The sequence below is a fragment of the Delphinus delphis genome, chromosome 19 (genome assembly GCF_949987515.2).
Source record: "Delphinus delphis chromosome 19, mDelDel1.2, whole genome shotgun sequence".
NCBI classification, from domain to species: Eukaryota; Metazoa; Chordata; class Mammalia; order Artiodactyla; family Delphinidae; genus Delphinus; species Delphinus delphis.
In genome coordinates this window covers 6106391-6126697 of record NC_082701.1, presented here as the reverse complement: position 1 = coordinate 6126697, position 20307 = coordinate 6106391, and the positions used below count along the sequence as shown (strand labels likewise).

The window sequence follows — 20307 nt, the reverse complement described above, 5'->3', positions numbered from 1 at the left end:
TCAGAGGTGACCAGTGAGTCTGGGCAGCGATCGGTCGGGGGCGAGGCGGTCAGAGATCATAACAGAAGCCTCTGGAAACAAGAGAATTCCTTTCACTCTCTCTTCATTCGGTATTGAGTTCCTACTCTGTGCAAGCAGCCAGGGAAGGGACCGAGGGCACAAAAATGACTGAGATGTGTCCCCTCACAGCTTGGAGTCCAGTCGGGGCATTCAGAAGATGCGGGGACCCCTGAGGGTTCCTGTGGTGGCTCAGTGAACACAAGAGGGGGGCTCCCTTCTACTGGGGGGAAGCACCTGTGAAACCTCCACAGAGCAGGGGGCTCCGCTCGATGCTGGCTTTTGGGGGGGTCACTTTGAGGGGTGCATCAGGTTCTCGGGGCTGTCATAACCGAGTGCCACTAACTAGGTGACTTAATACAACAGCAGGTTTTGCGTCACAGTTCTGGAGGCCGCGCTCTCTCTAAAGGCTGCATGGGAGACCCCTTCCTTCCCTCTTCCAGTTCCTGGTGTTGTCAGCATTCCTTGACTTGTCAAAGGTTTCCTCCAGTCTCTGCCTTTGGCATCACACGGCCATCTTCCCCCATGTCTCTCGCTCTGTGTATCAGTCATATTAAATTAGGACCTGCTCTGACCACCTCATCTTCACTTGATCACATCTGCAAAGACTGTATTTCCCAATAAGCTTATAATCACGGGTACCAGGGTTAGGACTTCAGTATATCTTTGGGGGAACATAGTACAACCATAACCGGGGGTATAGCAGGAATCCACGAAGACCATTCCGTGGCACCCAGACCTCGCTCCATCAAGGAAGGTGGAGGCCAGACTTGGAAGACAGCAGTGGGCGTCTGTTAAGCCCTTGTGCCCATTTTATAGATGGGAGAAATGAGGCCAAGAGCTATCAAGTGAAACAGGGTGACTTGGTGTCAGAAAAGCTAGGCTCGAATCCTCCTTGAAACCCCTCGTCCTCCGTTTCCCCGTCTGCCAACAAAAGGGGCTGGACTAGGCAAGTTGTAAGGACGCTCCCCGCTTGGGGTGCATGGAGCCAGTGGGAGGCCACGGGCGCTCATCTGTTGGGGTCAGAGCTGGGACGGGCTGGCCTGCAGCCCAGGGCTCTGTCTGATGTCCAGCCCAGGCAGCCGCCTCCTTCCTCGCCCCCCGCACACAGGAGGGCTGGGGACCAGCGCCCCAGCGCCAGGAACATAAACCCCATTTTGACGTGAACCGCGGCACCCGTGGAGATGCTCTCGGTCAACCTGGTGTGTCCCTCATTAGTATGAGTTCCCTGGGTCTCCGTCTCTCTCATTTGCCGTCGGCATCAGCTGCTAGGCCCAGGCTTCTCCGGAGAGGGCTGGGGAGCCCGATTAGATCTGGGGACACGGCGTAAGGAGCGAGAGAAGGAAGGGGAGCCGCTGAGTGGAGAGGAGGCCCCCTGACCTCCCTGGGTGGGTAATGGTCAGGGGATCAACAGCGGTGAGCGGATACCGGAGCCCCTCCTGCAGCCTCTGGCTTGGCCACCTTTCACACACCACAGATGGGCTCTGGGTTTTTAGAGTGACAGAATGAAGAGGCAGGATGGGGAGTCCCGGCTGGCTCCCGGGCAAGGATTATGAATGCAGCCTCTGGAGCAGGGTGGGGACACTGCCACCTGTCTCTGCCCCTCCCCACCACGCCCCTCCTTTCAGCGGGTTCCCTCTGTTTCTCCAAGCCGGAGACCAGGCTGCTGTCCGGAAAGGCCACCTGCCACCAGGACACGTGAGCCGAGGTGGCCAAGCCAGGGCCGGGCGGGCAGCGGGGCCATCTGCAGCCTGGGACAGGGTGAAGTTCGGCCTCATCCCCCCTGCGCTTGGGGCCGCCCACCCGCCCGCATCTTGGGCTCCCCTTCTCCTCCTGCGTTCACACTCTGGGTTGGCTTTTGGTGACCCTGGGTTTGGTGGGAGCATCGAGAAAGCTGACTTGTGGTGTTTATCCGTCACTCCACCCCGGCCGCTTCCCAGGCACCAGACGTGGGAGGGACTCAACCCTGCCAGACGCCATCCCGCTCTGGACCCCGGGACGGTGAATCCTACCCCATGCTGCTGTGTGGCGAGAATAAGAAAATGCACCTGAGGCCCGGAGCGGAGCGCAGGATCCTCACCAGACCCCGTAGGATGAACCCTCAGCCAGGCCTGGGATCCTGGTCTTTTAAGTTCTATCCTAGCGAATCCTACCGAGACCTGGCAAGGGGAGTGACGCAGGACTCTCGTGCGCCGAGGAGGCACAGAGAGGGGACCCCGTGGTCCACCTGCGAAGCTGAGGCTTTCTGCCTCATTCTTTTTTATTTTTTCTAATATTTTGGCTGCCCACGCGGCGTTTGGGATCTTAGTTCCCCGACCAGGATTCGAACCCGCACCCCCTGCCCTGGAAGCGCAGAGTCTTAACCACTGGACCGCCAGGGAAGTCCCTCTGCCCTCATTCAAACAGCCTGTCAACTTGGGCAGCGGCCGGGGAGGGCGTTCACTTGGAACCGGGATGGGCTTCTAGCCCTGTGCCCGTGAGACTGCTTAGAAACCCAGCCCATCCTCCGTAACCTGCAGAGTGGGCCCCTCGCCCGAACTGGGAGGGGCCCTGAGCATCCCATCAGGGGAGGGCAGGGAGGAGGTGAAGACAAGAGCCAGGTGACCTCTTAGGATGTGAAAGAGCTGTTAGAACTTCTCCCTGCCCTCACCGCTAAGGAGCATATGGGGCTGGGGGCAGAGAGTGGGGAGGGGCAGGTCTGGAGGGGGGTGAGTGGAGGTAGGGGGACAGGGAGAGACCTTGTCACCAGATTTACTTGTTTTTTTCTCAACTGAGATAAGACTCATATTGTAAAATCAATGGCTTTCAAGTGAACAGTTCTGTTGCACTGAGTACCTTTGCAATGTGGTACAGCCGGCATCTCTACTTAATTCCAGAACATTTTCATCTCCCCAGAAGGACACCCTGTACCCATCAAGCAGTCACTCCCCATCCCCCTTCTCCCGACCACCTGGCAGCCGCCAATCTCTGTCCTGTCTATGCATTTATCTCTTCCGGATGTTTCATACACATTGACTCATACATGTGCACTCTTTGATGGGAAGACGGAGAAATGTGGCCCGAGCCCCCTGCATACTCCGCCCCAAAGCCCCTGCCTGCTGGAAAGTCCCCAGGCCTGCTCAGAGGAAGCCGGCAGGTCTGCCCCAGGCCCCTGGGTGTGGCTGCCTCCACGTGGCTGTTCCAGGTGGTGACTGGGCGCCCGAGCCCTGGGCTTGGTCTCAGCGCGGCAGCTAACGTGGGCCCCTGGGCATCTCGCCTGCTAAGTGGGAGGTTGAAGGGCTGGGTCTCAATGACTGCTGTGCCACCGCTACCACCCCCGCCCCGTGAGGTTCAGAGGCGAGAAATGGGACTTTGTGTGATGGCAAAGGCAGGCCAGATCAGAGATCCAGAAACTCTTTCTAAAACAGGAGGAAAGAGAGAGACAGCGGCGCCTCCTGCTGGTCCGGCAGGGGCAGCAAGGACTCGGTCCCTGCCAGGCCTGGGGGGCTTTCTGCCAGTGACCAGGGCCAGGAAGGAAGGCAGTCAGGGCTGCACCAGGGCCTGTTTCCCTCCGAGTGGGCACGGCCCCCAGGTGGTGGCAGCTGGAAAGGAGGGTGGCATGAGTGCCCGTGCAGTGACTGGGGAGGGGCCGTGTGTGCCGGCAGGCGCAAGCGGGCTTCTGTGTGTCATCCAACTTGTAAATTGCTCGGCGCCTGTAACTGCGGAAAGGGCCATCGAGCTGTGTGGTGTTATTATTTATGATGAAGCGCAGAGGTGCCTGCCAGGGACTGGAATGGGCTGAGCGCTGCACGGGATGGACGGCAAATTGAACTCCAATTTTCTGCTCCGCGGTCTTTGTCGCACGCCACAAAGCGCCGGTACACTGGGGTCACCAGCCTGATGAATGTGTGCTCTTCCTGGCGACGGCAGCTCCATCTCTCAGCCTCCCCACAGGCGCGGCCGCAGAGTCCTTCCCTGTGATCCAGGCGCAGCGCTGACCTCAGAGGCCTTGCAGGAGGGCAGGCGGCCGTGGGTTCGAAACCCGGCTCTGACTCTCAGGTGACCCATCTCCTCTGAGCTTCTGATGAGAGAAATAAAAGGGCAGGAATCATAACTCGCCCCCGAGGTGGCCGGGAGGATTAAAAGAGAAAACACAGGGAGATCGGCGTGCATTAGGCCTGCAGCAAACACGTCCCCTTCTCTTCCCTTCTCCCAAGGCTGAGCTGCCCACCTGACCCAGGGAAGGGGAGGTGGGGAAGAGCCACTGATAGCACCCATCTGGGGGTGGTGAGGCCAACTGCCCACCCGGGAAGTTGGGGCCGATGCTAAGTCACATTTTCCACCAGCTTCCCTCACTCCCTATCTCCCCTTCCTCAGGCCCGGAGCACCATCTTTCTGGAGGGCATGGCCTTTCTCAAGGGTGGGAAAGAGGCAGAAAAGGAGGTTACCCTTGGGAAGCGAGCCACCCAAAGCTTGGGAACGCTGTGCACTCTCTTCGCACAGCCCTCTGCGCCCTGTGTCCGGTGGGGCCGTCGCTGGCCAAGGTAGACACTGGGGATCCCCAGGCTTTGGGTCCTTGGAAGCATCCCCAAGCCTACCAGCCCTTGCCCTCGGCTTTTCCAGGCCAGCGGGCGGCGGACGTTTCTCCATCCCCAGAGCTTAGGGGACAGGCTGAGAGTGGTACCCACGGGATGGAGAGAACTCACCTGCGAGGGAATCTTCAAGAGAATCAGCTGGGGGAGTGACAGATGCCATGTGGGACAAGTCTCCGTGGGCCTGGCCAGGCAGCTGACCCCCAAAGCTGAGCTTCGGCAAGCCCTTCATCCCTGGGGGTCTCAGGTCCCAGCTGTGAGACTGGAGAATCGCTCCAAGCTGGTCACCCTCCTGGGGGTCACTGAGGGGAAGATGCGTGTCATCCCCACGGCATCGTGGAGCTTCTTGGAAGAGATTCCAGGAGATAGGGAAAATGTTATCACTGCTTTTATAGCTGAAATGAATCTGAATACACTAAAATGATAATAGCACCATTAGGCAAAAGCATTCTAATCGATGGTATAAGTTTAATCTCTGAACCCTCCAACTGAAATGTATGACAGCGCTCCCTTCCCCTCTGTTAATTGCAAAATAAACCCATCGGAAGTGAGAACCATCTTTTTTCACGCAAGGCTGGGGATGTTTCGGCGTTAGTTTACCTGTGCGGTCCAGGCGGGAGGCCCCGGCTGGGAGATGGGCGAGCAGAGGTTACACCAAGTAAGGGTGAGGAATAATAGCAAACCCCCTTGTGTGGGTGCGTTGTGTCAGGCACTGGCCGAGCCCCTTCCCCTCTCCATAGGCCTATGAGATAGGCACCACTATTATCCCATCTTTCCGTTGAGGACCCTGAGATGCGGAGGGGTTTCAGAGAGATGTCCGGGGTCACATGGCTAGTGAGTAGCCGAGCCAGGATTCAAATCCAAGTAACCCCACTCCCAGGTCACAGACCACACTACTGCTCAGACCTGGCAATGCCGGAGCTGGAAGAACATAGAGGAATGTCAGCTCTCAAGAGGGAGGTGACCTGGCCGAGCTCAACAGCAAGTTCACTTGGCTTTTTCCTTCATGGCTGTGTGGCTTCCTGCGTGTCAGACTCATTGCCAAGCTCTGGGACCCGGGCGGCAAAGGAGCCCCACCCCCACCTTCCCATGGCTGACACACTAGCATGGGAGTCACCACGCGTGCGGCTCTCGTGTGCGTCCTGCGTGCTGTAAGGGACGTAATCCCAGAAGTCTGAGGGCCGTGGAGCTGGACAGCAGGAAGAGAGTTACAGAGCACAGCACGTTGGAGCCTCGGAGGGGCAGCGCGCAGGACTGTGGCTTTTTTTTTTTTTTTTTTTTTTGGCTGGATGTACAATCAGCGGAGCTGGCTTGGGAGAGGGTGGCTGGGAGCTTGGGACACACCCCCGCCCTTCACCAGGCTGGGCCCCTCGGCCCCACTCCCCATTCCCCAGGGCCGTGTCGGGGCTCAGTCGGGCTGGCTACCCTGGTGGCTGGGCGCCCCCTAATCAGATTAGATGTGTATTCAAACAAATTGATGATCCGTTCCATGAGATGCTTTTCTGAGCGAGAAATCCATTCGGCAGCAGCTGTGGAGGCCGAGGCATAATTGACTGTCGCCCCCCGCCAGGCCCCCGACGTCAGAAGGTGCCTGGTTCCTGAAGGTCACTGGCGAGGATTAGATTAAGGCGGGCGAGAGCCTCCTTTCCTAGCTAATGAAGCACTTGGCATGCAGGCAGCACCGAGGCTGGACCGGGCATCTGCCGGGAGACAGGGAAGGGGCATAAATTAGCATCTCATTTGTGGGCGAGGCAGTGGGGAGAAGGGAAGCCGGAGGGGAGGAACCAGGGGGCTGGGGGGCTTCGAGGCCCTGGCTGGGTGGGCAGGAGCCAACAGGCCGTGACAGGCATGGGAGGGGCACAGCTGGGGAGCCCGGGGTCCTCTTCCTGCTAGCATCTGCCTGCTGTGCGCACGCCGGACATTTCTTGTGGGGGCAGGGCTCCAACCCCCCCATGCATGGCTGATCTTCCGGGTCCCACAGCTCCCTACTCCTGAGCCCCCGTCCAGGCAGCTCCCCAACAGGAATCACTGACATTATGCAAAATCTGCAGCTCTCCAGCCGTTCCTACCCAGGTCCTGAACCTTTGCTCCAGGCTTCACCAGCCATCCCTAAGCCAGACTTGATTCTTGAGCCAGCCTGGAGTGGCCGTGAGGGAGCTGGATTCAGCAGGCTCAGATGTGAGGCATTCAGGAGACTATGGGCTCTGTAAGCGGGATGCCTCTGAGTCAGGGGAGACGGGTGGGGCAGTGATAGCGCCCCTGGCTCCCGTTTCCCCATCTCCTCCCCATGCAGTCACCTCCAGGGGTCTGAAGGGCAGAAAGAGCATCCCGTAGGTGCCAAGCGCTGAGCTCCGAATTTGACATACGTTCGCTCCCTTGGTCCTCCCAGCAGCCTCTGGGGCAGGGGTTGGAATCTCTTCCATGGACAGACAAGGGAGACTCGGGAGGTTACTCTGCTCAAGGTCACATTTTAGTTGGCATAGCAACTGGCATTTAAACCCAGTTTCTCTTCTCTTCCCCCACTGGGACCTTCAAGCCAGACCCTAGGGAAAGGGTGGTACCTGGGGGCTTACGTGGGGAGCAGAGCTTTGGGATGGGGGCCCCAGGTCAGCGGCTCCTTCCCAAGAACCCCCGGGGCTCCGACCCCTGCCTCGTCTTACTTGACCCCTCCCGCCCACATCTATTCATCTTCTGGACTCGGACCTCCCTTAATCCCAGGCTTCTCTCCCTGCACCCCAATAGCCCAGCCCTCCAAAACTCCACCCCTAGGTGGACCCGTCTCCCCTGGGCGGTTCTGCCCCATCATCCTTCCAGTATCCTCTGGACTTATGCCCGGTCAGCCTGCCTGGTTCACCCTCACCCCCAATCTAGTCCTAGGGCCGTGACATTGGAGGCTGGGGTAAGAATGCCCCTGCCACACAACCGGCGTGGCCCCTGTTGTGGCTTCAAAGCCACGACCCTGAGAGAGGCCACCATCCCTCACTTACCACCCGTGAGGCCACGGGTTGGGATGTGAAGAGTGGGACAGCTCAAGGAAGCCCCGTGCCACCTACAGAAAGGTCCAGGACTCTAGAACCTGCCAGATCTGGGTTTCCATCTGTGTGGCAAGGTCAAAAGACCAACCGTTCCTGAGTGTCAGCTTTCTCGTCTGTAAAATGGGGATAAAGGTAGTACCATCCTTGAGAAGTTCTCGTGACACTTAACTGAAGAGATGGACATAAAGCACTTGATGTGTGGGAAGTTGCATAGGTCGTATGAAATAAAGGCAGCAGGAATAGATGTGTAGGGAGAAGTGGGGTTTGTGGAGAGGGGCCTGTCCAGAGCCCCTGCTTCCTCTGACCCGGGGCCCAGCCTGCTCAGGTCTGTGGCCACCAGCCAGCTCCAGGGTGGGGACCAGTTAGGAGGGCATGGAGGTCAATCCAGGACAAAGGTGACGGTGCAGAAGCTAGGGGGTGGTGAGCTGAGAACGTTTGAGAGAATCCCAACCTCCACCCCGTCCCCGAGCTTTCCAGAGACACTCCCGATGGCTGAGTAGTTACTGCGGGAGAGCTGCTAAAAGAGAAAGGCTTTGGGGTCTTTCAGAGCTGGGAAGGGGACTGGTCCAGGCCCGGTGCCCCGTGAAGCTGGCTCTGGAGGGCAGATGGACACCTTTTGGCCAACTAATTGCACTGGTGGTGGGTGGAGGTCTTCACCCTGACTGGCACTGCCAGCTGGCAAGGGTCTGGCTCCAGGGGAGGTGGGGTTCCCAGGCCTGGGCTGGCTGGGAAGTCAAATCCCAGGAGAGATTGGGGGGGGACCCCTAGAGAAAGATGACATTATTGTGCTGGGGGCTGAAGGGAGGGGAGAGGTTGAAGTTGAGATAAGCGTCTGTGTGGGGCTATTTCGCCTGGAGCTTGGAGTAGAAGGATGACGATAAGTGTATTTAGTGGGAATTTGGAGGAAAAGCCAGCCAGGGGCCCCCTGAGCTGTTCTGGGAAACGAGAAGGAAGCCCAGGACTCAGGCCTCTTGTCCACCTCTGAAGGCGGCTCTTCCTTCAAGAGGCTCAGGCTCTGGTGGTCAGGGACCCCCAGCCATGCCACACCCCCGTGTCCCGTGCACACGGAAGGCCTGTCCTTTCCTGCGTCACCAGCAGGGCTGCCCGCGACTGTTGACCCTGCCCAGTCACATACGTGTTTGCATCTGTGTGTACACATCTGATTATAAATAAGCAATAAACACATTGGATTATGAATAAGCAATCCACACCTGTGGGACACAACGGAAAAGTTGCAAAAAAGCGTAGAGTAAAAAGTAAACCCCTCCCCACCCAGCCCCCAGCCCCCCAGTTCTCCTCCCCAAAGCGTCGTTGAGCCCAGTTTCTTATGTGACCCCCGAGAAAAAGCCTGCGCCTATACAGGCAAATCTATTTTTATCCTTGAAAAAAAAAAAAACAAACCAAACTTGTGCACAAGTGGTAGCAGATCACACACCCCATTCTACACCTTGCTTTTTTCACTTACCAGTAGCTCTCAAAATTTGTTCCAGAGCCTTTCGCTATAGAGAATTCTATTGTTTGGAGGTGCAATCATTTCTTTAACCATCATCACCCTCTTGACGGGCATTCAGGTCACTTCCGAGCTTTTGCTGTTACAAAACATAGTGTTGCCATGAAGTGCTGTCACTTCACTCGTGCACGGGTGTGTGTGGAGGAGAAATTCCTTGAAGGATTGGGGGATGGGGAGGTGCGTTTTTAGTTTCGACAGTCGCCAAATTGTTCTGCATAGGTGGGGTACCAAGGACAGTCCCCAAAGCTGTGTGCGCGACACCCGGGTCTCCGCGGGCCGGCCAGCCCGGGGTATTATCGCACTTTCAGATCTTGGCCGAAGTGATAGAAAAAAAAAAGTGTCTTATTGCATTTCCCTTGCCTTTCTCTTATCACGAGGTTCAGCATCTTTGTCTATGTTTCAGAGTTACTTGCAATTCTTTTCCGTGAACGGTTCATATCCTTTGCCCGTTTCTCTGTTGGCTTGTTCATCTTTTTCTTACTGATTTATGGGAATAGTTTTTATATCAGGAAGATGAGTGCTTTGTCCATGATAGAAGTTGCAGATATTTTCCCCCCGTTTGTCATGTGTTGTCTTTGGTTTATGGACATTTTTTTTCCACGCAAGATTTTTATATAGTTGAAGGTATCAATCTGTTGTATGACTTTCTGGAGTTTGTGTAGTACTTAGAAAGTACTTGGCGAATTCTTTTGCTTCGCCAAGATTGTATATTTTAAAACCCCGGTGATTTTTTTCTAGTTCTTTTAGAATTTCATTTTTCTTGTTTAAAACATTGATCCATCTAGAATTTATTTTGAGGTAAAGTGTGAGGAAGAGATCCTGCTTGATTTTTTTTTTTCCCCAGATGGCATCCTGGTTTTTCCAACGCCATTTGTTGAATAATTGATCTATTCCCCACTGACCTGAAATTCTACTTTCGTCCTGTCTTAAATATCCCATATATATCGGGGCATATTTCTGGCCTCTCTCGTTCATTGCTTCATCAGTCTATTTGGACAAGAACACACTTCTTTAATTATTGCAGCTTTATAATAGAGTTCAATATCTGTGCTAGTCTCCTCTGCTTACCATTCTTTTTCAGAATTTTCTTGGCTATTCTTTTGTGGTCTTTTAAAATGTGCACTTTCAAATCACTTTGTCTAGTTAAAAAATCCTCTGTGTGTGTGTTTTCAAAGTGTTGATTCTGTCCACTGTTCTCCTCCATTTCCGGTTATCCCTTCCCACTGAGAACGTGGCTAGCAGGCCTGCTGTGTACAGTAGTCCAAGTTGTGTACTGCACAGTCCTAGAACTAAGGTTGAGAGGAGCTGCTGGCCCCTGCCAACAGGGTATGAGCTCTTCCCTCCAGGGAATCTGCCCATCTACATATCCGATCAAGAATAGAATAGCTGCCTCTCCTATAGCGTGCGCCAGGCACCTTCCTAAGCACTTTATGGTTTTTAATTTATTTAAGCGTCACAACAAATATATCCCCAATTTACAGCTAAGGAAACTGAGGTGCAAAAAGTCGAAGTAACTCGCCCAAGGTCAATGATTTGTGCAGTCATGACACAGAAATCTGTTCCTGCACATAAGCGTGCGCGTGCACACACACACACACACACACACACACACATAGATTCACACTCAGACATACAGATACACATGCCATCAGATATGCATGCAGATATACACAGAGACACACGTGAACACATACCTGCGTACATACACAGATGCACACAGGCACAGACGCTCAAAGACACGCACACAAACGCACACGCTGCTGTTCCCACCAGCATCCTTTTCCCATCAGAGTCTTTCCTTCGATGGCTCACACACTCCCAGTCCCCCTGCTTTGGGGCAGGGCCAGTCCATCCAGGAAAACCGCCTGCCTGGACTCCCTGCCCTGGCTCTCAGCTCTGCATAGGGCCTCCCTCCCAAATCCCTGTACCCAGAGAGGAGGGGGCCTTTAGCCTTTCAGGAAAAGGAGGTATGACCGCATAGCAGGGACTTGGGGAGGGGAACCTCGGCTTCTGCCAGACCGCCTTGTTAGGATAACCTGGGATGAGGGATGCAGCTCTGAGCTGGGTACCCAGCAGGTTCTCAGGAAAGGCTAACCGCATCCCTCCCCCCTCCACTTCCCCCAAGTCATTGTCTCCAGCGGCCTCTGGAATCAACTCATCCAAGCAAAAGCCATTCGGTTCCAGACTGGCACCCCACCCCACCCCCGGGAGAGCGTGAGGAACGAACTGGCAAATGCAGACATGGGGGCGCATCGCCCAGGGAGCCTAGTTGCGGAGGCGAGGGTTTGGGTGCAGAGCGCGTGTGCCCGCGCGCGCGCACCGACTGTTCCGGCTCTGAGTCGGCCCGCCTCGAAGGGATTTAATCAGTGGGGGCTGGGAATGTTGTTGTTTTTAAACAAACGGGGGGTGACAGGAACTAACAGAGGGTTCTTTTTGTTTCTTTTAACATCTTTATTGGAGTCTAATTGCTTTACAATGGTGTGTTAGTTTCTGCTTTATAACGAAGTGAATCAGTTATACATATACATATGTTCCCATATCTCTTCCCTCTTGTGTCTCCCTCCCTCCCACCCCTCTAGGTGGTCACAAAGCACCGAGCTGATCTCCCTGTGCTATGCGGCTGCTTCCCACTAGCTAGCTATTCTACGTTTGGTAGTGTATATGTGTCCATGCCACTCTCTCACTTTGTCCCAGCTCACCCTTCCCCCTTCTTAAAGACTCGATTCAAAGGGCTCTTGGAAGCTGCTGGAGAATGAATGCGCCTTTGAAGTGCGAACGTGTCCATTTGTTAAACTGAGAGCGAGCCAGCTGCCTCCGAGGGGTGGGGAATCGTTTTCCTTGGCAAATGGGGGCTTGCCTCCCTCTCTGCCCTCCACCACCTCCAGAGGTGCGCTAGGACCCCAAAGCGAGGGATCCGGCGTGGCGGCCACTCTCCCAAGACACACTCTAGAAGAAGCGCCTTTTCTTTTTTTCTTTTTTAACATCTTTATTGGAGTATAATTGCTCTACAATGGTGTGTTAGTTTCTTCTTTATAACAAAGTGAATCAGTTATACATATACATATGTTCCTATATCCCCTCCCTCTTGTGTCTCCCTCCCACCCTCCCTATCCCACCCCTCTAGGTGGTCACAAAGCACCGAGCTGATCTCCCTGTGCTATGTGGCTGCTTCCCACTAGCTATCTATTTTACATTTGGTGGAGTATGTACGTCCATGCCACTCTCTCACTTCGTCCCAGCTTACCCTTTCTACTCCCCGTGTCCTCAAGTCCATTCTCTGTGTCTGCGTCTTTATTCCTGTCCCGCCCCTAGGTTCTTCATATCAGTAGGCGCCTTTTCAACCACCTTGAAGGCAGTGTGCTCACATGACGGTCGTGAAGAGTGAGGGAGAGACCTGCGAATAGGTAGCAGGTCGTGAAGAGTGAGGGAGAGACCTGCGAATAGGTAGCGTCAACTCCGAGACGGGAACGCGCGCGGTCACACAGAGAGACGAGGTGGGGCAGGCTGGTCCAGGGTGCGCCTCTTGCGCGTGTCTGCACCTGCCCTCCAGTGGCCCCCAAGGGGAGGGTCAGTAGCAGGGATGGGGTTCAAGGAAGACCCAGCCACGCAGTGTCCAGTGGAGACGGAGGGGATGCAGATGCTGTGCAGCCCGCAGGTGGACCTGGGCCCCAGACCTGCGTGACGGCTTGTCTCGAGTTGTCAGTCTGTGCGTAAGCTCAGAGTGAGGCTTTGTCACAGATGCTGAACCTTATCTGAAAACCAAGGGTGCCCAATTCCAGTTAAATCTGAGGGTGAGGCCCCACTGACGCTCCAGAGATTCAACGTGTGACGCAGGAGGGGCCCCGACGCCCCCACCCCTAGTGGGCTGACCAGCCTGCCAGGCCGCGTCTTGATTCACTCCCTGCCACCCTTGAAGTCACCCCCTCCCCGACTCCTGACACGTGCCCCTTCCTCTTCTTTGGTTTGTTCCATATCTTAGGCCAAAAGAATAGTGTCTTATGGTTTTCACCCTCTGGACCCCCAGGGGAAAGTTAGCACTCAGACCAAGGCACATCTGGGGCATCGAGGATGATGGAACACCCACCCTGGTGGGGACACCCACTCTCTGATGTTGGGGAAGAACTGAACATTTGCAGAACATTTACTCTGGGCCAAGCACGGACCTAGCATTTTCACAATTCCTATCTTATTGAACCCTTGAGATATCAAGGTGGCTGTTTCTCTTCCCGTGTCTCCTGGTGGAGAAACTGAGTCTCGGAAAGATGAATGCTTGTCCACGCCCAGGCAGCTGGGAGTCGCAGGCTGAGCACAGACGGGAACGTGGTGCCAGGACCCCTCCCCCACCACGGGGCTGGAGGTCGGGACGCCCGGTGCCTGGCTCGCCAACAGCTTCCCGGCTTTGAGCACTGCCCGCCCCTCGGGGCGCAGTGTGATGGGTGGAAGGTGCTTGCACTTGCGTCTGGCAAGTCTGGACCTGACTCCCCTTTAGCGGCACGTGGCCGTGGGGTCCCCGAGCCGTATCCCTTACCACAACGGGAGCGCTGCTGTGAGCGCCAGGTGATACGTGGGTGAGCCGGTGAATGGTGCTTTCTGGAGCTCGCTCCCTCCATCTGTCAGATGCAAGGGCTCGGCGGCGGCACGAACTCTGGGAGTCTCGCCTTAAGCCCGTCTTCTCCTCCATCCACGTTCCACCTTCATCAAGGCAGGTGCGGGACTCTAGGTCTAGCCTGCAGGGCTGGCTCCTCCCCTTCCAGCTGTGCTGCCCTGGGCGGGTTTCTAACCGCTTTTCTAAAAGGGGATTATGATGGTGTCTGGTTGTGGGCTTGCGTGTGGATTAAATGAGCATATGTTAAAGCCCCAGGAACAGCCCAGAACCTAGCAGGTGCTTCAGTCCTTGTGTCATCTCCAGATCCTGGCTCCTCCCCCAGCCCAGCCCAGCCCCTAAAGGGCAGGTCTGCTCAATGATGGGCTTGGAGGCCCTCTCCCCGTTCCCCCCTCTCTCCCTGTCCTTCTGTCAACCCCCTTGTCTGTTTCACTTCTGCCCTTTTCCCCACTGGCCAGAGAGCGGAAGGCCTCTATTTCCACCCAAAGCGGTTGGTCTCAGTGGTCCCCTTAAGTCCGGGATCCGGAGTGTGTTGTCTCTGTCGAGGGCAGCCGTGGTGCGGGGGGTGGGGGGGGCTCGTGCTTGGCTGGACTGAGTCAGGTCACAGGGTTAGGGTAGGGAGCATAGCAAGCGCTGGACCCACACCCACGGCCCAGCAGTGCCATTTCCTCTGCCCCGACGGCAGCCTGGTATGTGAACGGGGAGGCCGAGGCAGGCTGGCCCAGGACGCGGGATGGAAGATCAAACAGCCTGGCAGTGGAGGGGGCCGACCGGAGGGACTCTGCCCTTGATGCCTTTGCAGGGTTTCCTCCAGCCTTGGGAAGCAGGATTCAGGGCAGCCCCGTCACCCGCCACTTCTGTCAGCGCGGGTGTCCCTGTTTCCCTTTCCCTTTGGCTGAAGTGCAGTAAGCGCCGTCGACCCCCCCCCCCTTCTGCTCTGGAAGGAGAAACCAAAGCAAAGGGTATGGACGGGTTGGGGATCCCAAGGGGAGAGAGGTGGAAGGTACTGGAGCGGAGGGGTGGCAGCAGTGGCGGTGAGCTGGTGGGGTCTGGGAGGAGGGTGGCGGGGAGAACTCACTCTGAAGACAAGTTCTGCTCAGGCACGTGACCTTGGCAGGTTACCCGCTGCACCTGCCCCGTCTGCCTCGGGGCCTCCGGGCTCCAGCTGGGCAACCGCAGGCAGGTGAGCCGGTGATAACCAGCAACGTTGTGTCTCTGTTTCCCGCAGATGACGTGGCCCCCTACTTCAAGACGGAGCCGGTGCGAACACAGGTGCACCTGGAAGGGAATCGCCTGGTACTCACGTGCATGGCCGAGGGCAGCTGGCCACTGGAGTTCAAGTGGCTCCACAACGACAGGGAGCTGACCAAGTTCTCTCTGGAGTACAGGCAAGCGTGCCGCCCCTTTCTTCCCACCCAGCCGCCAGGGTCCTGCTGTGTCCTGAGGGGGTACCAGGGCACTGGGCAGGGGCGCCGTATGGCAGTTTTGGTGGGGGAGCCCCTGCTCCAGTGTTGCTGGGAGGCTGGGGTGACAGAAGTAGGGGGCCAAGGCCGCCCTTGCCCAGGGTGAGAAGACGCTGCCCCGCTGCACCCAGCAGAAGATGGCTGGGTGGCCAGGCAACCGTGGACGGGGCAGAGGTGATGACTGAGGTAGGGGAGCCCGCTGCCAGCAGCTAGACTGTGGCCACGGCTGTGACCAGATCCCCACCTCCCCTCCCCACCGAGAAGAGCCCTGCTCTCTCGGGGAAGCTATTGGAGGGGCCTGGGTCCAGCAGAGGGGTAGGGCATGCAGCTACCTGGGGTCTGTAAGGGGCAGACAGATTCTATTTGGGAGGGCAATTCAGGGGGGACATGGAGGTGGGACCTCCCCCGCCAGGGCCTTTGCGCTTATCTCCACTTCCTGCTGTGCCCTTGCACTGGGCTCTGGGTTGGGCTGCCCTTCCTTCCCCAGGACACTGCCAAATGGGGATAAGGGAGAACAGAGAGAGAGAGAGAGAGAAACAGGGTCTCAGTGAGAGCAAGTTTGCTACCAGAAGAGTGAGCAGTGGGGCAGCTACTCCCCAAGCCGGGTAGCCTCCAGCCTTTCTCCCGGCTCTCCTTCCCCCTGCTTCTGTCCTCCTATCTCGGCCTTTTTTATTGGCTCCTGACCCTGTGCCTGGCGATTAATCCCCAGGCCTGATGTGCATAATTGGTTTTGTTGGGGAAACAAGATTGTCTTGCCCTGGGGATGTTGATACAAATCTGCCACCAGGGACAGGAATGCAAACGAGAGGAGGGGGATTTAATTGCTTGAGAATCGGTCCTTTCCAGAAAACCATCCTTTTCTTCATGAAGCAGGGGGGCCAGAGTTTGGGGTGACCCCCATGCCCAGGTTCCTTCTGCCCCAGCCCTGGCCTGGATGGGATGGTGATGAGAGCCGAAAATTCGGCCTCTGTGCACCAGTGCCAAATCTCAGACACAGAGTTTGGGGTGAAGTAGAAAAGAATAGCTTAATTGCTTTGCCAGGCAAAGGGGGACACAGTGGGCTCATGCCCTCAAAAACTGTGTCCCAACCTGTGATGATTTGGTGAGGAGTTTTATAGCAATAGTTCAAGGGTGGGATTACTGATAAGATTAGGGTGTATGCAGGGCCTGCACTCCTTTAATCTGGCCTCAGGTGGTCTCTTTTTTTTTTTTTCATAAATTTATTTATTATTTATTTTTGGCTGCGTTGGGTCTTTGTTGCTGTGTGCGGCTTTGTCTAGTTGCGGCGAGCGGGGGGCTACTCTTCATTGCGGTGCGCGGGTTTCTCACTGCGGTGGCTTCTCTTGTTGCGGAGCTCGGGCTGTAGGCGTGCGGGCTTCAGTAGTTGTGGCACGCGGGCTCAGTAGTTGTGGCGCACGGGCTTAGTTGCTCCGTGGCGTGTGGGATCTTCCTGGACCAGGGCTCGAACCCGTGTCCCCTGCATTGGCAGGCGGATTCTTAACCACTGTGCCACCAGGGAGGCTCCTCAGGTGGCCTCTTGATGAGCTTCTGTGGTTCTTGAGGTTATCAAACTGTGACCTTCCCTCTGGAATGAAGAACGCTTCATTAGTTCATCTTTCATTTGTTGGGGGTTTTAGTTCTGTAACGAGCTCAAAGATACTGTTGTGTGTGTCCCTTGAGGAGGGACCAGGACCTGCCCCAAGGCTGCACTGTTGTTTCTTGACTGCTCCTCCCTTGTCTCTGCATCCCCTCCCTTCCCTGATTAGCAGCTGTTCTGATCTGCCCTTTGGGACTCAGGGAAGGTCATGGAGGCTGAAGGCTATTCCCTACATACAAGAAATGGGGGACACAGAAAGACTTTGGTGCCTAGGAGCCCCACGAGGTTCTGCTTGGTTTCAGTGGGCGTGGCCAGTTTGGCAAAGGAGGGGCCAGGAGAGGCCGGGGCAGGACGACCACCCTCCCCTCTGTGGCTGGTGAGAGATCGGGACCAGGATGCAGGAGGCCCTCCAGGGCTGGCCACTCTGGGCCTCGGTTCTCCAGGGAGCCTCCCAGGGTGGTCCCCGTGATGGTTTTCAGCTGGGGCCCAGAGCCATTCAAAACTGGCACCCTGGGCAGTTTTGACCGTGCCCATGAAAAGCCCCTGCAGCCGCTTAGATACTGAACATGCCTGAATGGGCACCCCAGGAGCACGCTGATGGCATGCCACGCTCTTAATGGTGCCCTTGCCCTCATCTTGAGCTGGAGGCAGGACCCAGGAGGAGCAGGAGAGTTGGTTCTTGATCTGTTTCACAGCCATTCTTTTGGTGCCTGAAGCTGCAGGGATGTGGGGTGGGCTTTACACAGAAGCAGATCCTGGCTCAGCCTCCGGTTCAGACTTGCCCAGCGATGGAATGGGCTTCCTCGGGACACAGTCAGCAACCTGTCCCTGGAGGCATCCAAACGGTTGTCAGGGTGCAGCTGTTGATGATGGTAATGATGATAACAGTCATCGGCAATGAAAAAGAATGTATTACCTGGCAGACGGCGTGATGGGCGCTCTGAGAGCGTCTTGTTTAATCCTGCCAGCAATCCCATGGGTAGGTTCCAGTGTTTTCTCTATTCTACAGACGAGCAAACTGAGGTTTAGGGAGATGAAACAGTCCACCCAAGGTCAAGTTGTTGAGTTGGGCTTCACATATAAGTCACATAACTACAGGACTAGAATTCTTTACCATCCCCCACACGGCCTCCCGTTGAAGAAAGACTGAAGCCATCGCCTCCTCCGTGTGTATCCTAAGCATCTTTCTGCTAACTGTGCTCTGCACGTTCTAGAAAACAAAGCTCCATTTCAGAGCTTAGTTGGGTGGAAGTTATTCAGGGAGACGTAAATGGACGTCCATTCGGGAAACTCATCCTCCTGCCTCCTCATCCCCAGGAAGGCTGGCTGTTACAGCAGGGGATTCTTTTCTTTTCTTTCTTTCTTTCATTTATTTTTGGCTGTGTTGGGTCTTTATTGCTGTGCGTGGGCTTTCTCTAGTTGCGGTGAGCAGGGGCTACTCTTCGTGGCAGCATGTGCCTGCCGTGTGCCCGAGGACAAGTCAATCAGGATTTTCCTCTAATCAAAAATATGCTGTGGGCTTCCCTGGTGGCGCATCCGCCTGCCAGTGCAGGAGACACGGGTTCGAGCCCTGGTCCGGGAAGATCCCCCATGCCGCGGAGCAACTAAGCCCGTGCGCCGCAGCTACTGAGCCTGTGCTCTAGAGCCTGCGGGCCACAACTACTGAGCCCACGTGCCACAACTACTGAAGCCCACGCGCCTAGAGCCCGTGCTCCACAACAAAGAGAAGCCACCGCAATGAGAAGCCCGCACACCACAACAAAGACCCAACACAGCCAAAAATAAATAAATTAAATTAATTTTTTTAAAAAACGAGCTGTGCTCACAGGGAAAGATCTACACTCCTCAGTGTGGCCTTCAGAACTCTTCATGTTCTGCTCCTGACAGCACCTGCTTTAGCTCTTGCTGTTCCCATCTGCGGTAACACATTCCCACCAAACAGGACCCTCACACCACAGGTCCCAGGACAGTTCCTTCCACATGCCCTTTTTTCTGCCTTTGTCCAAACTGTCCTGTCCCCTCCACTTGGAATATTGCCCCTTTCAGAACCTTCTGTCTCTCTCCTGCAGGGTTCCAGCTCTTTTGGAAAGCCTTTCCTGATAGTACACATATGTGTTCTCAATAAATCTCTCTCCCTCTCTCTCTCAAACACACACACACTCATTTCTGCCTCTCTCTGCCCTTTGTGATTGTCCATAATACGTCCTATTATACTTTGCCTTCTAATTATTTATATGAGAGCCTGCAAATAAACCACAGAATGAAGTGAGAGCCTCAGGCACCTTGGAGGTTCCAGGGATCTCAGGTTCCTGGAGGTTCCAGGAATCTCAGAACCAAGAACTTGATACTGCCAGGCCCTCTCCCCTCTGGGCTGCTCAGCTGTGCCCGCCTCTGGGTTCAGACTTCATTCTCATGCAGTGAGTGACACTGATAAGTTTGGGAATCACAGGCTCACAGCCACATGATTGCAGAGTAGAAGGAATTTCGCCATAGGAGTTCCATGTAGAAAGTCCCAGGGAAGGATTCTGATTGGTCCAGCTTGGATCTGCCCTGACCAATCCCAATGGGAAGCAGCATGGAGTGCTGTGATTGGCCAGGCCTGCATCATGTGTCTACTCCGAGCCATAGGACATTGCGCAGCAGCTCCCACACTAGAGCCACGTGGTGGAAAGGAGGGTGAGAGCTCTTAGCAGAAGAAGGGAAAAGGGTGGTGGGGCAGACAGTAGCCCCCTGTGTCCACTTTACCACCCCTGCCTCCTGTGATGGCCTGGCTCATAGCAGGTATTTTTCCTTCCTTCCTTTCTTTTTTTTTAATTTTGAAAATTTTCAAATCTTGGAAGAGTTATAAGATAGTACCGTAAACACCTGTATACCTTTTTACCATTCCCCAGTTGTTAATATTTTGTATCATTTGTACTCTCTCTTGCTCATTCTATGCACACGTAGATGCATGCATCTTTTTTTCTGAATTATTTAAGAGTTAGTTGCAGACATCACGTCACTTCACCCCTAAGCAGAATTTCCTAAAAGCAAGGCATTTTCCTACAGAACTACCACACACTTTTCACACTCAGGAAATTGCACATTGATAAAATACTGCTGTCTGACACACAGTCCACATTGAAATTTCTCCACGTGTCCCAATTAGATCCTTTGTGGACATTGTTATTGTTGCTGTTCAGTACAGGATCTGATCAAGGACCGCACATTGGATTCAGTTGTCATGACTCTTTAGACTCCTTAAATCTAGAACTGTTGCTCATTTTTCTTTCCTATCTTTCACGGCATTGCCATTGTTGAGAGTTCAGCCAGTTTTGCAAGATGTCCTCCAAGGATATTACGTAGATATACGTCCATTTCAACGCTTCACAGTTACAAGCACCTGAAGTCACTTTGCGCCATTATCGGTGATGGTGGGTCTTACCAACTGGTCAAGGTGATGTTTACTAGATTTCTCCCTTGTCCAGGTAT

General features: G+C 55.1%; 1 protein-coding gene across 1 annotated transcript in view; it reads left to right on the top strand.

Annotated features, from left to right (window-relative positions):
* SDK2 (sidekick cell adhesion molecule 2) overlaps positions 1–20307 on the top strand; it is a 263335-nt gene that overhangs the window by 106806 nt on the left and 136222 nt on the right. The window contains exon 2 of the mRNA XM_059998549.1: positions 15005–15164. Coding sequence (XP_059854532.1) covers positions 15005–15164 — 160 coding nt within the window. The remainder of the gene's footprint in view (positions 1–15004; positions 15165–20307) is intronic.